General features: G+C 31.4%; 2 protein-coding genes across 2 annotated transcripts in view; both read right to left on the bottom strand.

The window, feature by feature from the left end:
* Window positions 1-1745: 1745 nt before the first annotated feature.
* Window positions 1746-6523, bottom strand: LOC110707797 (indole-3-pyruvate monooxygenase YUCCA2-like). Its single transcript, XM_021885844.1, has 4 exons — window positions 5747-6523; window positions 3282-3530; window positions 2466-2588; window positions 1746-2247 (listed from the first exon to the last, which is right to left on the bottom strand). The coding sequence occupies exons 1-4, from the start codon at window positions 6425-6427 to the stop codon at window positions 2038-2040; spliced, it is 1263 nt and encodes a 420-aa protein (XP_021741536.1). The 5' UTR covers window positions 6428-6523; the 3' UTR covers window positions 1746-2037.
* A 10005-nt stretch (window positions 6524-16528) lies between these two features.
* The window catches only part of LOC110707798 (heat stress transcription factor C-1-like), a 2683-nt gene continuing 236 nt past the window's right edge, over window positions 16529-18975 (bottom strand). The window contains exons 1-2 of the mRNA XM_021885845.1: window positions 18681-18975; window positions 16529-17561 (exon numbers count right to left, since the gene is read on the bottom strand). The exon at window positions 18681-18975 is cut by the window's right edge and continues 236 nt beyond it. Of these exons, the coding sequence (XP_021741537.1) occupies window positions 16806-17561; window positions 18681-18896 (972 nt within the window). The 5' untranslated portion in view covers window positions 18897-18975 and the 3' untranslated portion in view covers window positions 16529-16805. The remainder of the gene's footprint in view (window positions 17562-18680) is intronic.

Genomic DNA, 18975 nt, shown 5'->3' on the forward strand with positions numbered 1-18975 from the left:
AAAAAAACGAAAAAGACACAAAACAGGTCCATTCAGGTCCAAATCCGGACCGGACCTGATTTTTCAGGTCTGGCCCGGAACCGGACCTGTTAATTCAGGTCCGGTCCCCGGTCCTCATAATTACCCAATTCAGGTCCCCGGTCCAAACAGGTCCGATCCAAGTCCGGTCCGGTTTTGGACCGGTGTACACCCCTAGTAGGGAGAGTCCTTTTCTCTTCTTATTAGTCCTTGTTTGCAGCCTTATCACTGATTCACTAGGTCAATAGCTAGCTGTTTAATGTTCATCTTCATTCTTCAATTATGCGGACCACAATTAATATTACTATTCTTGTTAGTCTCCAAATTGTGCTCTTTGTCAAAACAACTTGATTGATTATTATTTATGTAACATATGTCATGAAACTTATGCTTAATTCATGTGCGAAATTCCATTGTCCTACTACTTTCTTTTCGTTATAATTTATGTAATATATATATGTGCCTAACTATGATAGTAACAACACTGGAAAAAACCACAAATAAGATCATGACTCAAGTATGTTGATTTTGGATAGCAACAAGGATACTTATAAGCTTATTATGAGCCAAATAATGACAAAAATGTCCTAATTTTAAACTAAAAAGAAGGATTTGGATTTCAAGAACAGTTGCAAAATTGGACAGTCATTATTATCTTTAAGGAATACAACTCGAGTATTTTCTTGAACAATCATTATAAATTGGATAAATAATGTAAATACATCACCAAACATGGTTAAAAACTTGAAATCGAGAATGAAAAATATGCAATTATTTACTTCCAACCCGATGCATTAAAGTAAAACTAGATAAAACTATCTATATTATCTTGTGGAATACCAAGTAAAGACAGTCGAAAATTAGGGTTAGGAGAAATATGCAAGTAAGTGGGGTTTATTCAGACCAAGAAGGAAATAAATGAATTATAGATTAGATTGTACAAAAATTAAGGTCAACATCAAAGTGTTACTTTCAAAAGGTTTTTCTTCATATTCAATCAAAAAAAAATTATAAATATGAGAAAGGCTGAAAGGTCCAGCTTCATGGGCCCAACAAATAATTGGCCCTTCTTCCTACATAAATTCCCTCTCTCTATCAAATCCTTCTGCCCTCACCTCTTTTATTCCACTGCCGACCTTTTTTTTTTTTTTTTTGGGGGGGCATTGAACTTTTTTTTTTCTTTTAATTTTGTGTTCAGATGCGCCACGTAGGTCATACAGAGTACAAATTACACATAGTGGTTGGAATATACTTCGTACAAATTTTGACCTTTTGTACACAAATTACAAAGACAATACAAATTATAAATGAGGGTGAGATATTTGACGTATTCTTTCTCTTGTACTTTTTGTGGTTTTGCCTCAATGTTAGGTTTTTATGTTGGAGCTATTAATATGTTGGTATCATCAAGAAAAATAAGGGTCATAAAATAGAATTCAAATACTAATATTGGATTTCACCTAAAATGTATTAATTACAAAATACTAACTATGCTTAACTTATCACTTACTTCACTGTCCAAATTTGAATTTTAGTCATAGAATTAGTGTTTCATAATTTTAATTGATACTATAAAGTTGCATTCTAGACATCATTATCAATATATCATATGTGCGAAAAACTGTTGCACTATTCATTAATATATATACTTTTGATGGTACATAATGTAAATTACTTGAGGCTAAATTGAACAAAATTAAATTCAAAATTTCAATGGCAACATATACTATATTTATATAGTTCTTATATACGCAAATTCCACAATTGTCTTGAAACATATATGCACTAGTCTAAGTCTAAGATAAGAAGAAGAATATCTACTTTGATATTCATTCAATCCTCCTAACTCTCTCTATTTTGTCCTACCCAGGGCATTTCTAGAACTATATACAAAAAAAATATTTACATGGAATCATGAAATGCTTCATTACCAAGAAACCACAAAATCGATGCCCTAGTAAATTTACCTAACAATAAATTTGGTTACTCCATAGTTTGCCATTATGTAGAGCTCTATACTTACTCAAAGATTGATCTTTGTTGCATCAATTGTTTTGCTTTAGTTTTCCAATCTCGATCGATGTCTTCTGCTATCATTATCGCGTCATGAGATGCACCAAGCAAGCCTCGTTTGGTGAAACCTACGGCATATAATCCATTCTCACCTTTCCATCCTTCTGGAAATGGTTTCACCGGATATCCATCCTTTTCAGAGAACATAGTGGTATCCTATAAGGTATAAAAGTTATAAAACTTTGCATTAATATCATTATATGTGTGTCGATTATTCGTTTTAAATATAATAGTCATATATGTTTTACGGAGTAGTATTTTAAGGTACTCGCTTTGTATATGAAAAATTGTAAGCATTAATTTTGTACAAGTATTTGGAAAACTTTTGATCAATTGGAGCAAAATCTAGATTGAAGGTTACATAAAATATTAACCTTTAACCAAGATGGTACGTTGCTTTTAAAACCCGTAGCAAGAATTATAGCATCAAAATTTTCCATTCTTCCATCAACAAATTCTGCCCCTTGACGTGTTAATCTTTTAATCGCTGGAAAAACCTGTGCGTATAAGATTTAATAAAGTTAGAGCTAGCTCAATTGGACCATGAATTAATAGTGATTAAAAATAGTAATTATCTACATATATCCATGTCTTTTCATTAGAGCTAGTCATTACTCCCTCCGTTCTTTAATAGATCTAGTACTATAATTTGTCACATGAACGCCTTCTTTATTAAATATTCATATTATTTTCTAATGCAAAAGATTTTGATTATCACCTTATAGTTCTTCACTATCTATCTCTTGATATCAATTGTGAGTAAATCTATATATTTGGAAACTACATTTCATAAAAATGGTAAATGTAACCTAAAAAGGGATATGGTCATATGGATTTTTTTTTTTTTCTTTTTTTTTTTTGAAAACATGTTCATATGGATAATCATTTAGTGGTCAATTCACCTAAAATAAGTTTTGAGTGCTATATAAGTTTTGATTAGAAAATAAAATTATGTTAAATTTAAGTCAGTCGCTATCAGAAAATGCTATTTAACACGTATTGTATGAAAGTGCCAAAGTAGTCCACTCGTTATCTAGGAGGATGGACTTTTGAGAAAATCCCTCCTAAAATAGTTGGTGAGATTCAACCTGTGACTTTACACCTGGTAGTCAGAAAGTTAACCAACTGCTTTAATCTCCTATCTCATTAGTCTAATCTTATTAAACTAAATTATAAAGTATAGAGCAAACCTTAACAGTTCCATCTTTGACTTTAGTAAGTGTCCCAATATCCAACACTGGAGTCTTTCCTGTGATGCTCTTATATTCAAGGGGGCCAATTGCCGGCCTATTTATGCCAAATTGGGCAGTATCACCAAGCATTAATCGAGAGATTAGCAGCAAAAATTGATCCACTAAATTCAGTGGAAACCACTTTAATAAGCACATTGACAATCCAAAAGTTGAAGTTCCAAGCATTCGTTGTGGAAGTATATGTACCTAAATGGAAAAAATAAAAGAGACAAAAGGCAATTAATAACAAAAAAGTAGACCTACATGTACATAAAGAGTCACTTGCGGATCCAAGAATTTTAATTTGTCTATGCATAATATTAATACTAATTTATACGAAGTATAAACAATGATTGGCCACAAATTGAGGTGGCCTGGTGCTCGGTGAAGTAGTGCATTGCTTAAATCTCATGGGATATTTGAACCTATACAATAGAATATTTGCACTTTTACTCTTGATTAGTATGTTTTTTATGTATACTAGTAGATTTAACCTGTGTTCGAGATATATAGTTATTTTTATTTCAATAAATTTGTCAAATGTGAGGAAAATAAGGATATTATATAAAATCAAATGTACATAAATTTATTTGTAAGAGTTAAAAGCAATGAGGGTGTTTGGCAATTGGCTTTTTGCCTAACTTTTGGCTTTTTAGTTTGGTCAAACAACCAAAAAATATGTTTGGTAGTTGGCTTTTAAGCTGACTTTTCCGCCAAAAGCCAATAGGAATAGCTTTTTCTATTGGCTTGTTGGCCCACTTTATCACTAATAAAGTGCTAATAACCATAAATAATTTTACCAAACACTACTTTTGTAAACAACCAGCTTAAACAACTAATTTAAAAAGACAATCCATACAGCTAATAGTCTAATACTTCCACCTAGTCAAACAAGCCAAGCAAATAAGTCAATAGTCAACCAGCAATTGCCAAATAAACCCCATGTCTATCACATGATATACAATTATACGATAGTCATATACTCTTGAAATTATTTTATTTTGTTCAAATGTAACATGCATGTAGATTAATTTGGAGAAGGCCAAAATTGTCAGTAAAAAAGTATAAGGCAGATTCGACTAATAAGAAGATGTATAAGCATGCAAACGACCTCCAAGAAAGTGAAGTTTACTGGGATAAAAGAAGACTGCAAAAGTTCAACCATTAAATTTATTATAATAATAATATATTTAGCAATCTAAAAAAATAAAATAATGAAACTGTTAATTAGGTCTTCTTTTTGAAAGGACAAAATATGGTGTACTTGGTCGTCATCCCATCCTAAAAAAGAAACTATTCGAAACAAAAAGGTTATGAATTATTGTTAATGCTGAGATTAGTAGATTAAGATGACCTTAATGGGAAATTATTCCGCTTACACATGGAAACTCGTCATTGAATCTTTCGGTAATTGGTATGTTTGGACTTAAAAGTTATTCCTAACTAGATAGGTTAAGTTTTTGTGCATATTCCTATCTAGAATCAACATGCTAGCACATTGAAAGTATATAAAAACCATTTCCAATAAACAATATATCAAAATAAATGTATTGGTCCCTGTTTCTTTTTCGTTATGTAAAAGTCCATCTTAAGCTCAGAAAGAATTAAAATAAAACTGACGGTCCTATCGAATAATAAAAATATCCAATCAATAACACCGATGTGAAAGACAGATTAGAAAGAAACAAAATAATGCTCGATACTAACACTAATCATCATTTCTAAACAAACTTAAATTTTAATATTGTCATTTCCTAACCAAACCAATTCGTGGCAGCTGAAATGCAAACCATAGCATGAATTTGGAGTAAAAAAATATTGTCATTTCCTAACCAAACCAATTCGTGGCAGCTGAAATGCAAACCATAGCATGAATTTGAAGTAATACTCCAATATCATGTTACTTGGATCATTCATCTACCTTGTCATACTCATGATGCATGTCACACTTGTTTGACTTAATTAAAATCATTCCTTTAAAGCATAATTATTTCAAGGAAAAAAAAAAACTACTAGAAAGGAGGTGTATTATCAATGCCAAACACCAAATTTAAATTTGATGAAATTTGAAAGTTCGGTATGTAACATACTTCACATCTCACTCTGTTATACTCTAAGAATCTCATTTTTATTACGTGCCCTACCTCACGGACCTCAGGGAGTAGTAATTGTCATCCCAACTCTTACAATATTTCAAATCTTAAAATTATTACTCCTTATATCACAGATTAACTAATCCTCTAACCTAGATTAAACACTATTTTGATCTCTAACACCATTACATCAATCAATCAATCATGCTAGATAAACAATCAATATTGAGTTCCGTGATGGTTGTTAAATCCTCGTTGAAATTTGTGCAAAAAGAAAAAAGATAGCAATAAATCATGAATGAAAAAAGAGAGAGAGAAAGAAATGCTTACAGAATCCCTAACAACCAAGGAAGGATAAGCATTATGATTGCAAAGATCCAAGCAAACCTCCATACCCGAATTACCACACCCGACTACTAATACCTTCTTTTCACTATATTCTTCTCCACTCTTATATTCACTTGAATGTATTATTACCCCTTTATATTCTTCCATTCCTATTATATCGGCTATATATGGTTCCGCATTTTCGCCCGTTGCCACTACCAACCATTGACACACATATTCCACGACTTCTTTTTTAGGCCCGGATACGAGTACCCGCCACAGTCCGTGGCGCGTATCGTACTGGGCCTTGACCACGGATCGCCCGAACATGGGCTGGAGGTTGAAGTGTGTGGCGTAGGAGTCAAGGTAGGTTATAAACTGCTCTTTGGTGGGGTATGTAGGGAAGCTCTGTGGAAATGGGTAGTGTGGTAGTTGACAAAACTGCTTCGGGAGGTGGAGCCGAAGGCGGTCGTAGGTGTGGAGTTTCCAGAGCGAGCCCAGACACTGGGCCCGCTCTAGGATTAACCTAGGGATTCCCCTCTCCTTTAAACATGCCGCCGCCGCTAGGCCCGATGGGCCCGCCCCGACTATCATCGGGCCGGGTACCCACACCCGCCTCGCCGATGGCGATTGCGGGTGAGGGTCTTGTGCTAGCTTGGCTGCCATTTCTTTTAAAGGGTCCATATGATAATAGTCAACAGTAGTAGTAATAATAATAATAATAATAATAATAATAATACTGATTAAGCTTCTCCCATGTTGAATTTGGAAAAGATTAGAAATACAAACAAATACGAGTATACTTTGCTCTTTACTTAGTATAAATTATAAATAGGATAGTTTTAGAAGAGAAATGAGATATTAGTAGAAGATTAAGAGGGTATGATATGATGATACTTATATTCTTATCCAAAAATGAGGATAATTATAAGATGAGGGTGTTAATTAAGCTCTTAATCCTATCCAAAATATTGTTGAAAAAAGAGTGAAAGAAGAGAAAATATAGGAGCTTGGTAACCCGGCCTTAAAACCCAATTAAAAAGTAATATATGAAGGTGTTTGACGAGTGAAATAATTATCGAGGAGGAAGTTGAATGAAGTGTCAATTTATATGGTGGTGAAGGGGTCAAATGAACTATAAGTTTTCTAGTTTTGTGGGACATGTAACATGCTCCTAGAACACTTTAGTAACTAATTAGTTTAGTAACCGTGTTATGTATGTATGTACCTACATATGTTCTACGACATATAAATATTTGTACTTTGTATTGAGTAATTATCATTTTGGTTAATCAAACAACTTATATAATAACAAGAAATATTCCAAAATAAACTCAGGATCATAATACGTTTATTAAGTTGATTTTCAAATGAAATTATTTAGATTATGTCTAGAATATTCCCATTTGTTACTTGATAAAGCTTAATTTGATTAAATTAATCTATTTATAAGAATTCTTTAGCTATAAAGCTAACAAATGACTGACTTAGTTTGATTACAGTATTACATATAAAGATTTCTATTCATGTTGCTTGTTTCTTAATAATTGATTTCAATATAATACATGCATCTAAAATTTCAAACAAAGTTAATAAATTTTAACCTTTAAAAGTCAAATTTTACAGCTATTTTTACAAGCATAGGCAGTATAATAATGAAATATTCAATTTTCCTTAACATTTTAAAACACTCTAATGATTTATATTACATTGTCGTATCAGAATTTATCATATTGGGCATTTATCTTTCACACTTCTTTATAAATGAATGCTTTCATGCTTACATATCTCTAATTCTCTAGTAGAGTAGTATGTAGTCTATGTAGGTGGTTGCATAATAAGTTGAAACCATAAGATATAGTACGGCATATGATTTACTTATAGGTCTACTTTCATGCATTGTTAGTTTGTTATATTAATTACGTACATTCATTCACGATTTAATACATTTTAGCCATTCACTCAAAACTATATTATTACTCTCTCATATAATATACAGAGTATTTGAGAAATTTATGTTCCGATATATAATAATAAAATTAATAATAATTGTTCTTTCCTTTTTTATAATATCTTTATTATTATAATTTGTAAATTATGCATGAAAATTTTCACCAATTAAGTTGCGAAAGGTGGTAATATAGGTAGAGGGAACTGGGAAGCTATACCAATCCCAAATTCCATGGAATTAGGAGAATATCATGGCAAATTTGTCACTTGGTGTCTGCCATACATGTTGTATAATCCTTAGATACTAAGACATGCATGCATGGTTGCATTTTATGTTCTCACTTTTTCAGACTTAGGAAATAGGATTTGACTCCTTGTTGAGTTGTTGACACATTCGAAATTGGGAATATTCGTCTTAATTTAGAAAGTTGACTCATTTAGTGTATGCTTTATTATTATTTTTTTCATTATACTACCCTATATAGCTAGGTTGTAAACTTATAACGCTATAAAGTGGTTTGAAACCAAGTACAGCATTGGAAATAAAAGTAGACCATAGCAAATATAGCAACATGAGCAAGAGTTATTACATCACACATGCAACATCTACTTGTACTATATTAACGATATATAGGTTGTGTCTATAACAAGTGTATAGTACGATATAAATATTGAATAATTAAAGATAATTTATCATTCAAACACAATAATTAAAGAAAACTATTGTATATAATGTATAGTACCGTATTTCAAAAAAAAAATATATATAATGTATAGTAACGTATAAATGTACAATTGTGATAGACCAGTACACCATTTAATTTGGTTAATTATCATATACCTAAAAAAACATTATCACCGTGTGAGATCTCATATATCAATCAACATTGACCCGGCCCAAAAATAGGGTGGGTTTGGACAAGCCTAAAAACGAATTTTAGTTAAAACCCGAACCCGGCCCCCGATAAGCCCCCCTACTTTTTGTGGGTTTGAGCACAAGATATAATGTTAAGGCACGGTTCAACCGGATTTTTTATCACCTCTAATTGTAATAGCCTTACTTCAAATTTGGCCTCAGCAATACATTTTTGGACCTGACAAAATTATACATCAAGGTGCTTTAGCCCATGACACCTCGGGAGCCCAACTTGATTCCTGGAACCATTTCATTCATGCTTTAGCCCCTCCTTCACTATAATTGTCTTTGGGGATTAATTAAGGACTAAAGACAGCCCACTATATAAATTATGCGAAGATTCTAAGAATCTAACAGTTCTAGTAATGATAAGCTTTCACCTTTCTAGGAAAAATGTGGGTTTTTTTGGTACTTGTTGAAAGGAACATTTCATTTATATAAGCTTCTTTCTATACTTTCAACAAATGTTTTTTTCTCCAGGAATCAATCTAAATGTACTAGGGAATGCAAGGTGATTAGGGGATTTCTCCCGCCACGTGAACCAATGAAACCCTGTCACGTGTCATCCACGTGGACCAACCAGAGTCAGCCACGTGTCACTTTGTGAAAGGTCCAAGGTGGACCAATCAGGCCACGACACGTGGCAGGCAGATTGCCAACTGGGAAAATGGTCTTTAAAGGCCCAAATACCTAGGCAAGCCCAGTCAGTCCCAGGTTTCTGAAAACCTAGTATTGTGGCACATATATCGAGACCCTATAAAAGGGAGATGTTCCCTCGGAGAAACATTATTCATAAATCATTAAACACACGCGTACATTACTCGCTGAGCATTAACGCCGGCTTTAATTGTGCTACTTGAGAGCTAAGGCTCGGATATTGAGATTGTCTCAGGCAGCCGGATGATCACTCTCCTTCCGAGAGGAGTCTGATCCCCTTTACTTTCCGCACTTTTTACATCCGAACACGTTCTAACTTGACCGTCGGAGGCGGAACTCCCACCCACAGGAGTCTCCGTTGTTTTGCAAGTACAGGCGTCCAAAGGTCAGTCTTGGTATTGTAACTCTCCCGCAAGACATCTAAAAAACCCGGAAACACAAGGTATCTCTTACTTACCATATAAAGGTCAAAGATTCTATAAGACAAAGATTCCACGAAAGTTAATAATTTTGGCTAGTAAAGTTTTAAGGCTAGGTGATATATACTTTCAACCTGAAATCATAATTTTTATTAAGCATCTATGTGCCTAAAATGAAGCATTATAGAAACTCATGCAATAAATTCGGGTTTGTTCATCGACTTATTTTTAGTTAATTAAAGCACTATTTCACTAATCTTTCACAACCCGGATCCACTACTACTGAATGTACACCACCTTCGACCTTTCGTAGTTCATACAACCAAAAGGATAATGACATTGTTTTGTACAAGATTTGGACTCAACCTCAAATTTGTACTCTAAATGTTGAAAGCAAAATTACTTTTGAATGAAGTAATACTTGTAAGTTTTATATACAACCAAAAGTTGTTACTACGTACTTGTAAATGTTGAAAGCAAAATTACTTTTGAATGTTGCTTGTGTACTCTAATAGCTAGATGTTGGTGGAATGGTGGGTTCTTCCTTGTAAAAGTCTCCTTTTGTGTAATTTTTCCATCTGTTTGCACCCCTTCAAAAGATAGCATCATAACATGCAGTTTTGTTTGCTGCTATGAGCTTGCATTTATAGGATCGTAGATTTTAAATAAGATGAACTTCTTTAATTTAATTGAGATTATTTCCAAAAGCTTTTTTTGTTTGTTTTTTTTTTTTTTTCTTTGTAATTCGAACTGTCATTAATATTAAGATTACTAAGCTGTAAAAAATTCAGATCAGAGTGTCAGACCACGTACCTTAATTTTCATTTATATTAAAGGAACAAAAAAAAACGTTAAGCTAGTATCTTGATTTTATAAACAAGATTTATTGGACTATTTAGCTGCTTTTTCAGATGTAAAAGGCCAATGATAGAGGGCCCGAATATAGTACACAGTACTAATCGGGCCTTGCTTTAGAATTTCAGATTGTCTGGAAGAAGAAGTATACTAAATGGGCCTTCATTGAGAATATCAAGGTTTAGCTTTGGGTTTTTGGTCTTATGGACTTCCATAAAAAAGAAATGAGCTTCAATTCTAATTTTATGGGCCTGCAATTGAAGTTGAATAGTATTACACACAATGATTGACGTGGAGTTTTCGTCACTAAGGCCCGTTTGGTATCATTTGCGGGCTCGTTTGACATCGTATTTTATTTTCAGTTTTCTTTGTCTTCTTAAAATAAAAATCAAAAATAGGAAACAAGAAAAAAAAATGTTTCTACTTATCGGTTGTCAATATTCAAATTTATCATGATTTTAATAAGTTTGACTAATATTGTATTCATTATATCATATGATTTTCAAAAACAAAAAACCAAAAATAGGAAACCGTAGGTCCATAGCGATACCAAATGAACCCGAGTTTTGAAATCATATATTGTACAATATATAGAATAAAGTTATTAAGAAAACTGACAACAAAAATAGTTATAATTATTTTTTCTAGTTTTCTACTTTTGATTTTTGTTTTTTTAAAAAATAAAAACTAAAAAGATAACGAACAGACTTTAATATTGATAGCGCTCACCTCCACCTCACACATGCCTAAATACGTTACCAATTAATCCAAGGAAAATAATTTGACGTGAAACATTTTCAATGAAAAATAATTTTTCAAGGAAAATCACAATTGCAAATTAGATTTCCTTATATATACATACACAATAAAGTTAATTGGTGTCCCTCTTGCCACATTTGAGTGTGCACAACATGCCCCATTTTTGAATTTGATCATCTGCATGACCTATATATTCATCAAACTATCTCTCATTTTTGGTTTTTATCTCTTCATATTTCATGTTTATTACGTAATATTTTTATGATACTCTCTACTCATGTATCATGATTGCCAACTTGTGACCAATAATTGCACATACGCAAATACTCAAGGAAAACATTTGATATTTTAAGAAATAATAGCACAATTTTAAGAAAAATGAAGTACGTTGATATATAAAACTTACAAGTATTACTTCATTAAATTACAATAATGTCTCGAAAATAATAACGGAATATTATGAAGTAATAACAATGCTTTAATTCTATAGTTAAAACTATGAAAGAACCAAAAGAGTCTAATTAACAAAAGTGTGTCTCAACTTAAAGTGTTAGAATGCTCCATTAGGTTCCTTGTATGTGCAAACTTCCCGTGTAGATTATAGATTTTCAGCTGTAACATCTAAAGTAGATTTGAGTTGAAAAATATTGAGTCTCAAAGATTTCTAAACTATATAGTTGAAGTAGAAGACAAACATGGTAACCCTCATCACATGCTTGCAACGATTTTTCGTGGGTGCGTAGCCTACCATTTATAGTCATAGTTGAGCGATGCATATTTGGAAAGATTGGCTGTTAGTCTTGTGTTAATTTGCATCATGAAATTGACGTCAAATATTAAACTCTATATATGAGTTATAGATTTGTCATTTATAGCGTAAAAGTGTTACAAAAAAATACTTATGTTCTCATAATTAATAATCTTGTCTTATTCTTTCTCCATTTTTTTTTCTAGCTATTATATTATTTATTTATTTTACTACGAGTAATATATTTTTAAATAATGTTCCTAAATAAATATATGTGCCATGTGAAATCTAACTTAAACAATATTTTACCAAATTCAAATTAACCGCATAAAATTTTGTCCGGTTCAAAGTGGTTGCATTGATAAAAAGAGAGAGTAGTTTTTATCATTTGAGGATATAGATCTTAGCTAATGGAACTTATTTTATCTGATTAATTATTACTTTAATTTGTTTAACAGTTTGACCCTTCTTCTTTTTTTTTGACTGGTTTATTTGACGAGTCATAAATTTGTCCATTAATATATGTAATAGTGTTTTAGTAATAAATATAAAAAAAAATAAAAATAAAAATTGATATCAGCCCCCAAAAAAATTTATAGTACTATATAAAGAAGAAAGGGCCTTTTGGTTGATAAATTTAACTTTTCCCAAAATACCCTTCTCAATTAATTTTTTAAAAAAAATAAAAAAATAAAAAATAAAAAACTATAAGGCCATAACCATAAATCACGTTCATCTTTTAAGTGTAAAAAAAAATCTCATCAATAACTGTCATCTCAAAAATATATAAAATTGATTTTTTTTTTCTTTTTATCATACTGTTTCAAACTTTCAATCACCAATATATAACTGTTTTTAAGTTTTTTTCTAATAGTCTTTGTATCACTATCCATCAATAAAAGATTGATGAAGTTTTCAAATTTCTAAAGAAGAAATAATTGTAGCACAATTTAAATTTGTAAGAAGTTACAAATATCAATCATGTAAATATAAATTTCTTTTTAATTGTTGATAAAAAGAATATGCTATCAATTTTTTCTATAAAAATAGTTATAATTACTATAATTTAAACCTATTTTTTCTTATTATTGCACACGCATTGCGTGTGTTTTTTAGCTTGTCTATATAATGAAATATATATCGTGACTAATCTAACAGTATCATCAATTAACATGTGTTATTAATACATTTAAGGTGTCGTTTGGTTGTTATGGGAATTTACTTCCCATAGGAATTTGTATTTCATGGGAATTAAATTCATGGGAATTGCATAAAGTTGTATGGTTGGAATGAAGGAAGTTGTAAATCATGGGAATTTTGACTTACCTAGGGGGGGTTGGGTAATTAATTTCCCATGTTTTGTGGGAAGTCATAATTCCCATAAATTTGCAATTCCCTCATTTACACTTTTTATTGTCAATCAAACAACTCCTCCATTTTCAAATTCCCATGATTTTCCACTTCCCCTATTTTCTTTGTGTAACCAAACATATTTAAAAAAAAAAGTCAAAACTAATATATGAATATGTAAAAATCAAATTGGTTCATTTAAAAAAAAAACGGAGGAAATATTGTCTTTTATTGTTCTAGCTTCTTCATCTGCACTCATACTTTAATTTATTGAATATTGTTTCATACTTTCATCTGCACTTATAACTTAATTTATGCTTCGTAAATCCTAATCAAGTTAAGAGAACTAGTCGTACAAAATTTTCTTGAAATGTAAAGTAAATGAAAAAAAAAAAGGGGTTAGTAAACATATTTGGTAATTTATATGTTGATAGCTTTTTTAAGACTTTTACTAGAAATGAAATAGCTTAAGTGTTATTCTTGTAAAAAAAAAAAAAAAAAATAGCTGAAGTGTTAGGTATTCATGTTTAGCAAACCACGTCAATCGAGTGTATCCTAAAATTCCTCATGAAGAGACACACATGAGTTGTCTATTATTTAATATTGGCTTAACGTTCTACATTTGACACTAATCATCAATTAACATCCAAAACATCGTTTTATTATTAATAAGCTAATAAAAATGCTTAGGTCGGCAATATTTCAAAGCTTTGTCGTATTTGAGGAAGTTAATTAGCAAGTAACCAATTACAAACTCTCAGAATCTTTTTACAATATGCTATATATACGATCAGTGGTGGATCGGTGGCTAATTGTCATTGGTTGTAATATAGTGTTATTTTTTTATTATAATAATATTATAATAAATATTTTGTCATTTTCCTAAAATTGACACTCTTGTTGTCTTGTATGGTGGGGGCCTAGAGGCACATATACTTTACAAAGAAATCTATTCGCATTTACAAGTTCGATAATTACATGTTTACATCCATAAATTAATCCATAATTTCTAATATCTTAATTATAACAACAATATACGAAGTAAACTATATATAGTATCCTAGGTGTATCTAAAATTCTAACTAGGGTTTTTATTTTTGGATTAATTTTACAAAGTTGATATTGAAAAATTATACATTATGACGATTTTAAGCAATAATCACATAACTATGATTAATTTGATGTATTAAGCTATTAAAATTAGTCTAAGTGGTGCACGAATAGGGTAAAAGTCAATATATATACGGGACACCTAAATAATGAAGGAGTCATTAACTCATTATTAGCCATAGGCCCTAAAGGTTCACTTTATTTATACTTTATTTTAAGATAAATAAATTGAAAAGAGTTTAAATAAGGGTATTATATTTCAAATAAGGTAATATCAGGAGAAAAAAGTTCTAAAAAAGGTTTATAAAGTTCAATTCTCAACTAAATTAAGTTCACTACAAGAAAATTACCTTTTCGCAGCGATTATTCCAACCTTTGGTATCGATTGTATTTGCTACAAAAAGCTTTCCCAACGAATGTATATTCGATACAATATCCGCCGTTACCATAGCCTTTAGTAGTATTTTTCGACATCACTGGGGTTGTCCTCAATAATCGATACGAAAAACTACATTCAATCGTGGTGATTATTGTAGCGATTATAATCGCTATAAAATGTTGAACTCATTTTCTTCAAAAAAAAAAAATCACACATACGATCTTTACAAGAGTTGAACATGCAACTTTAAGCTCTAATATTAAATATTTTACCAATAAGTTATGACATATTTTATGTATTATTGTCAAACAATATTTGTTCTAGTGTGAAAAAAGCTTTTCGTATCGATTTTTGAGTTTCAGTGGCGATTGTAAACTATACGATTTTCAATAATTTTATAAATGTGCAAAAAAAGGGTGGATATTTATTATTATGTTTTTCATATCGATTTTATTTAGGATTATCATGGCGATTGTAAAATGATACGATTTCCTCTACAATTTCACAAACATACATGCATATTGTAGCGAATGTACAATCATTACAATATAATCCCTACGAAAAAACATTTTTCTTGTGGTGGTTCTACTTTAAAAAGTTTAGATAAAGTCATAAAGATGATAAGTAAAATTGTAAAAATCAGATGAATAGATGCACAAAGTATCTATTGGTATTATTAGTATTTGGCAAATTAAGAGTAGTAGCTGAAACATTAAACTACGTACAATAAAAGACATATAATATTGTTGTAATAATTATACGATTTGACAAACGTAAATCACTATATATTTGAAATCCTAATTTACTCAATACTTGAAAAACACTATCTAAATCACTACCTTGACAGATGCTCTTGTGTTTGGTTAAATGAAAACACTCATTGCAACCTAAAGCACACTGTTATCAAATTGGGTCTTAGTAGAGATGTCAATATAAAATAAATATTTCCATGTACCTATATATGTATAATGTTTAGATACATCTTTCAACAACAAATTTTTATAGACTTAATATACATTATATAAATCTAGTACGTAAATGTGTCAAACAAAACAATTATGGGTTGAGTACTGAAGTTGATTTTTTTTTTTTTTTTTTTTGGGAGGGGGGGGGGCGGGGGTTGAGAATTATTATGGCGGGGGTTGAGAATTATTATACACAGACGTTAATCAATTAACATGCTCTTGAATTTTCTCCCCTCAAATATAGATGTATTTTGGCTCTTGATCAAGTAGGTCAAGCTCTTGAGTAAAGCCTATATTATACTTCACTCAATTCTTAATAGATTCAATACATCAGAATTCACATGTCAATGAACTGGCTCAATTATTGGGCTTGAACACATAATTTGAATTAATTTTTCAATAGCTTTGCATGAAATCAAGCTCTTTGTTTAAGAGTGATTTAAAGATTAAAACTAACAATGTTGACTTAGAAATCAAATAAAACCTTTTTCTTTTATAAGAAAGAGGTTTCAAGAGTAATTACACTTTAAACAAAAAGCTTCATATAAATTCAAATTGATGCATGACTAGAATAAATCGAGGACATCCATTGGTTTAAGGTCCTATCTCAAACCAAATCATCCTTGTCTTCACACAAAGTCACAACTCACAAACCACATTCAATCCCACCATTCACATATAAGAACACATAAAATCAGTGTCAATCACTATATACACTAATTCTATATACTTGTACATTATCAACTTATACATAATGAATAATTAATGACCCTACTTCATCAAATAGATGTTAAACTTGACTAATAACAACCTTACACGTGTATATACATAGTACATAAGTTCACACTAATAATTTCTATTGTTTACAAAGAAAAGGTAAGGAAGAGAAAACAAAATTAAAAAGGGTCACATGAGAAAACAAATTTAGTACAATAGAACGAATTCACAAAAAACCTAAAAGCTTCCATCTAAAAGTGAAAATGGATATGATGGATTTTCCTCCTTCAAGGTCATGTAGTTAGGACTATGGCCTAAATATACACTATTGTCCAAACCTCTTTGAAAATGGTCATATTTTGGAACCAAATCCAAAGGTAATGGTTCAGAATTAACGCTAATACAATTATACTGTCCTTTACTATATTGTAACCTATTTGAATACATAGGACTATTACATGTATTGGGTGACGAAGGAGAGTGAGGGAATTTATCCACCTCGAAATTAATATGAGATGACGAAATTGCCCCTGCGTTCGTACCCTCGTCCTCCTCACTATACGAGTGGGCCATGCCGGAGGATGATGTAGAGGATGACATCATCAAGAGCCGCCTCCGTTTTTCGGGGCTGGCAGCACCGTCGTCGCCACCACCACTACATAGATGTTTAGTTCGATCTCGCTCCATCATGACACGTGGCAAGATATCGGGATCCTCAACAACTTTGCATAGGAAGGCCATCATTTGTTGAGGGCGTCTCTCGGTGGCTTCCAACCGTCGATTCATCCCCTTAAGCTCATCATCTAACGTCTTTTGCTCCTCTCTAAGCCGTTCGATTTCGACTAATAACTCGTGATCATCAGCATCTTGAAGGTGGGGATGGGGCCGGTTGGTATGTTTCTTGCGTGCTATATTCCTTAGCAGCTGCTTTTGCCCTCGCAAGAACCACTCGTTCGCAAATTCCCACCTGTCTGGGTCTACCTTTTTAAATCCCTGCAACACATCACAATAATTTCACTAATCTCTTACAATTCCGTCTCATTTTACTTGCTCCATAAATCGACAGTACTTGTTTTCTTGATTTTCCATGCTTCATATACTAACATTTCTAACTCATAGTGATTTGTTACAATTAGAAAGTTACAAGATAATATGAACAAAACATACAATCATAGCCCTAATAAAAAATCTAACGATACTACTCCACTAGTAATTTTTTTTTTTTTTTTTACAAGAATTTTATCTTAAATGGTTTATGTTTATAGTACTGTGGGATCGTCACCCCTCACCAACTGTTCTTGCTAAAGTAAATATTACTACATCAAAAGTGAAAATGATTTTTAAATAATGAAAACGTTCCATATACAAAAGTAAGATATCATCGATACAAATCATACATTGACAAATCATTGATAAATAAATTTGTCTAGTGTAATTCAAAATAAAAACATAACTCATATTAATATAATTGCACTCCGTAATTTTTAACATTAAGGTATTTTGTATTTATATACCTCGAATTAATTTTTAATATCGATAATATAAACAACATATCTATATAAATATATAGGACCCTATCCAAGTTGGTAATGGTCCCATTTGATCTCTTGCTTCGACATGGATTAAACCTTAGTGCTCATCCCCCTTTTCACATGAATTTCATTACAAAAAAAATTGGTATACTCGAAGAAGAAAAGGGCATCCAAAACCTTAGTTTCTAATGATGAAATTTACATATACTCTCTCCGTCCAAAATATATATATACATAACCAATTATAGAATCGAAGCACTTCAATGTAAACTACCGATGTAAAACTAATTTCGGACTGATGGAGTAAACCCTACTCACTAATTAGAGTGTATGTTTTGTGAAAATATAATTCGTGGAGTGTACGCTTTATTAACCAAAACAAACGGAGTCAATATTCCTATCTACCTTGTGAAAGTTAACATTAAGTTGTTAGGTAGGTAACTCTTTCAAACAAAGAACTCAAATGTTTGTTTTATTCCCCTAGAAAAAATCTGAAAACAATAAATGAAAATTTGTTTGATTAGAATTGAATCCATATTTTACACTCTATTTCCCAAAAAAAAAAGGATGGAAAACTTACATATGTATTAAGCTGTCGAACAAAGCTAGAGAAATTGTTATGCTTGAAAAATGAGGGAAGAATTCGCTGCGAAAATTCTAAAGGCTCAACAACAATAAAACTGTTATTAGCTCTTCCCCAACTGATTAGATGATCTGTTGATGGATCGCTAACCATCTGATGCGTTTTCATCACGAAAGGCGCTATCATATTCCCATTTTGCTCCATCTTTACCATGTACCCTTTCACATACGATCACTCCTCTGTTTTTTTTTATCTGTTTTTGAATAATATAATTTGGGAGTTTTTTTTTTTT

This window comes from Chenopodium quinoa, unplaced genomic scaffold, assembly GCF_001683475.1.
Source record: "Chenopodium quinoa cultivar QQ74 unplaced genomic scaffold, ASM168347v1, whole genome shotgun sequence".
Lineage (NCBI taxonomy): Eukaryota > Viridiplantae > Streptophyta > Magnoliopsida > Caryophyllales > Amaranthaceae > Chenopodium > Chenopodium quinoa.

What these genes read in the sequence shown, in the direction of transcription:
- LOC110707797 (XM_021885844.1), bottom strand. Translation starts at nt 6,427, where the DNA reads ATGGACCCTTTAAAAGAAATGGCAGCCAAGCTAGCACAAGACCCTCAC. An exon ending in TCAAAGATGGAACTGTTAAG is followed by an intron (nt 2,589 to 3,281) that starts GTTTGCTCTATA and finishes TTATACGCACAG; the next exon opens with GTTTTTCCAGCGATTAAAAG. An exon ending in ACGTACCATCTTGGTTAAAG is followed by an intron (nt 2,248 to 2,465) that starts GTTAATATTTTA and finishes TATACCTTATAG; the next exon opens with GATACCACTATGTTCTCTGA.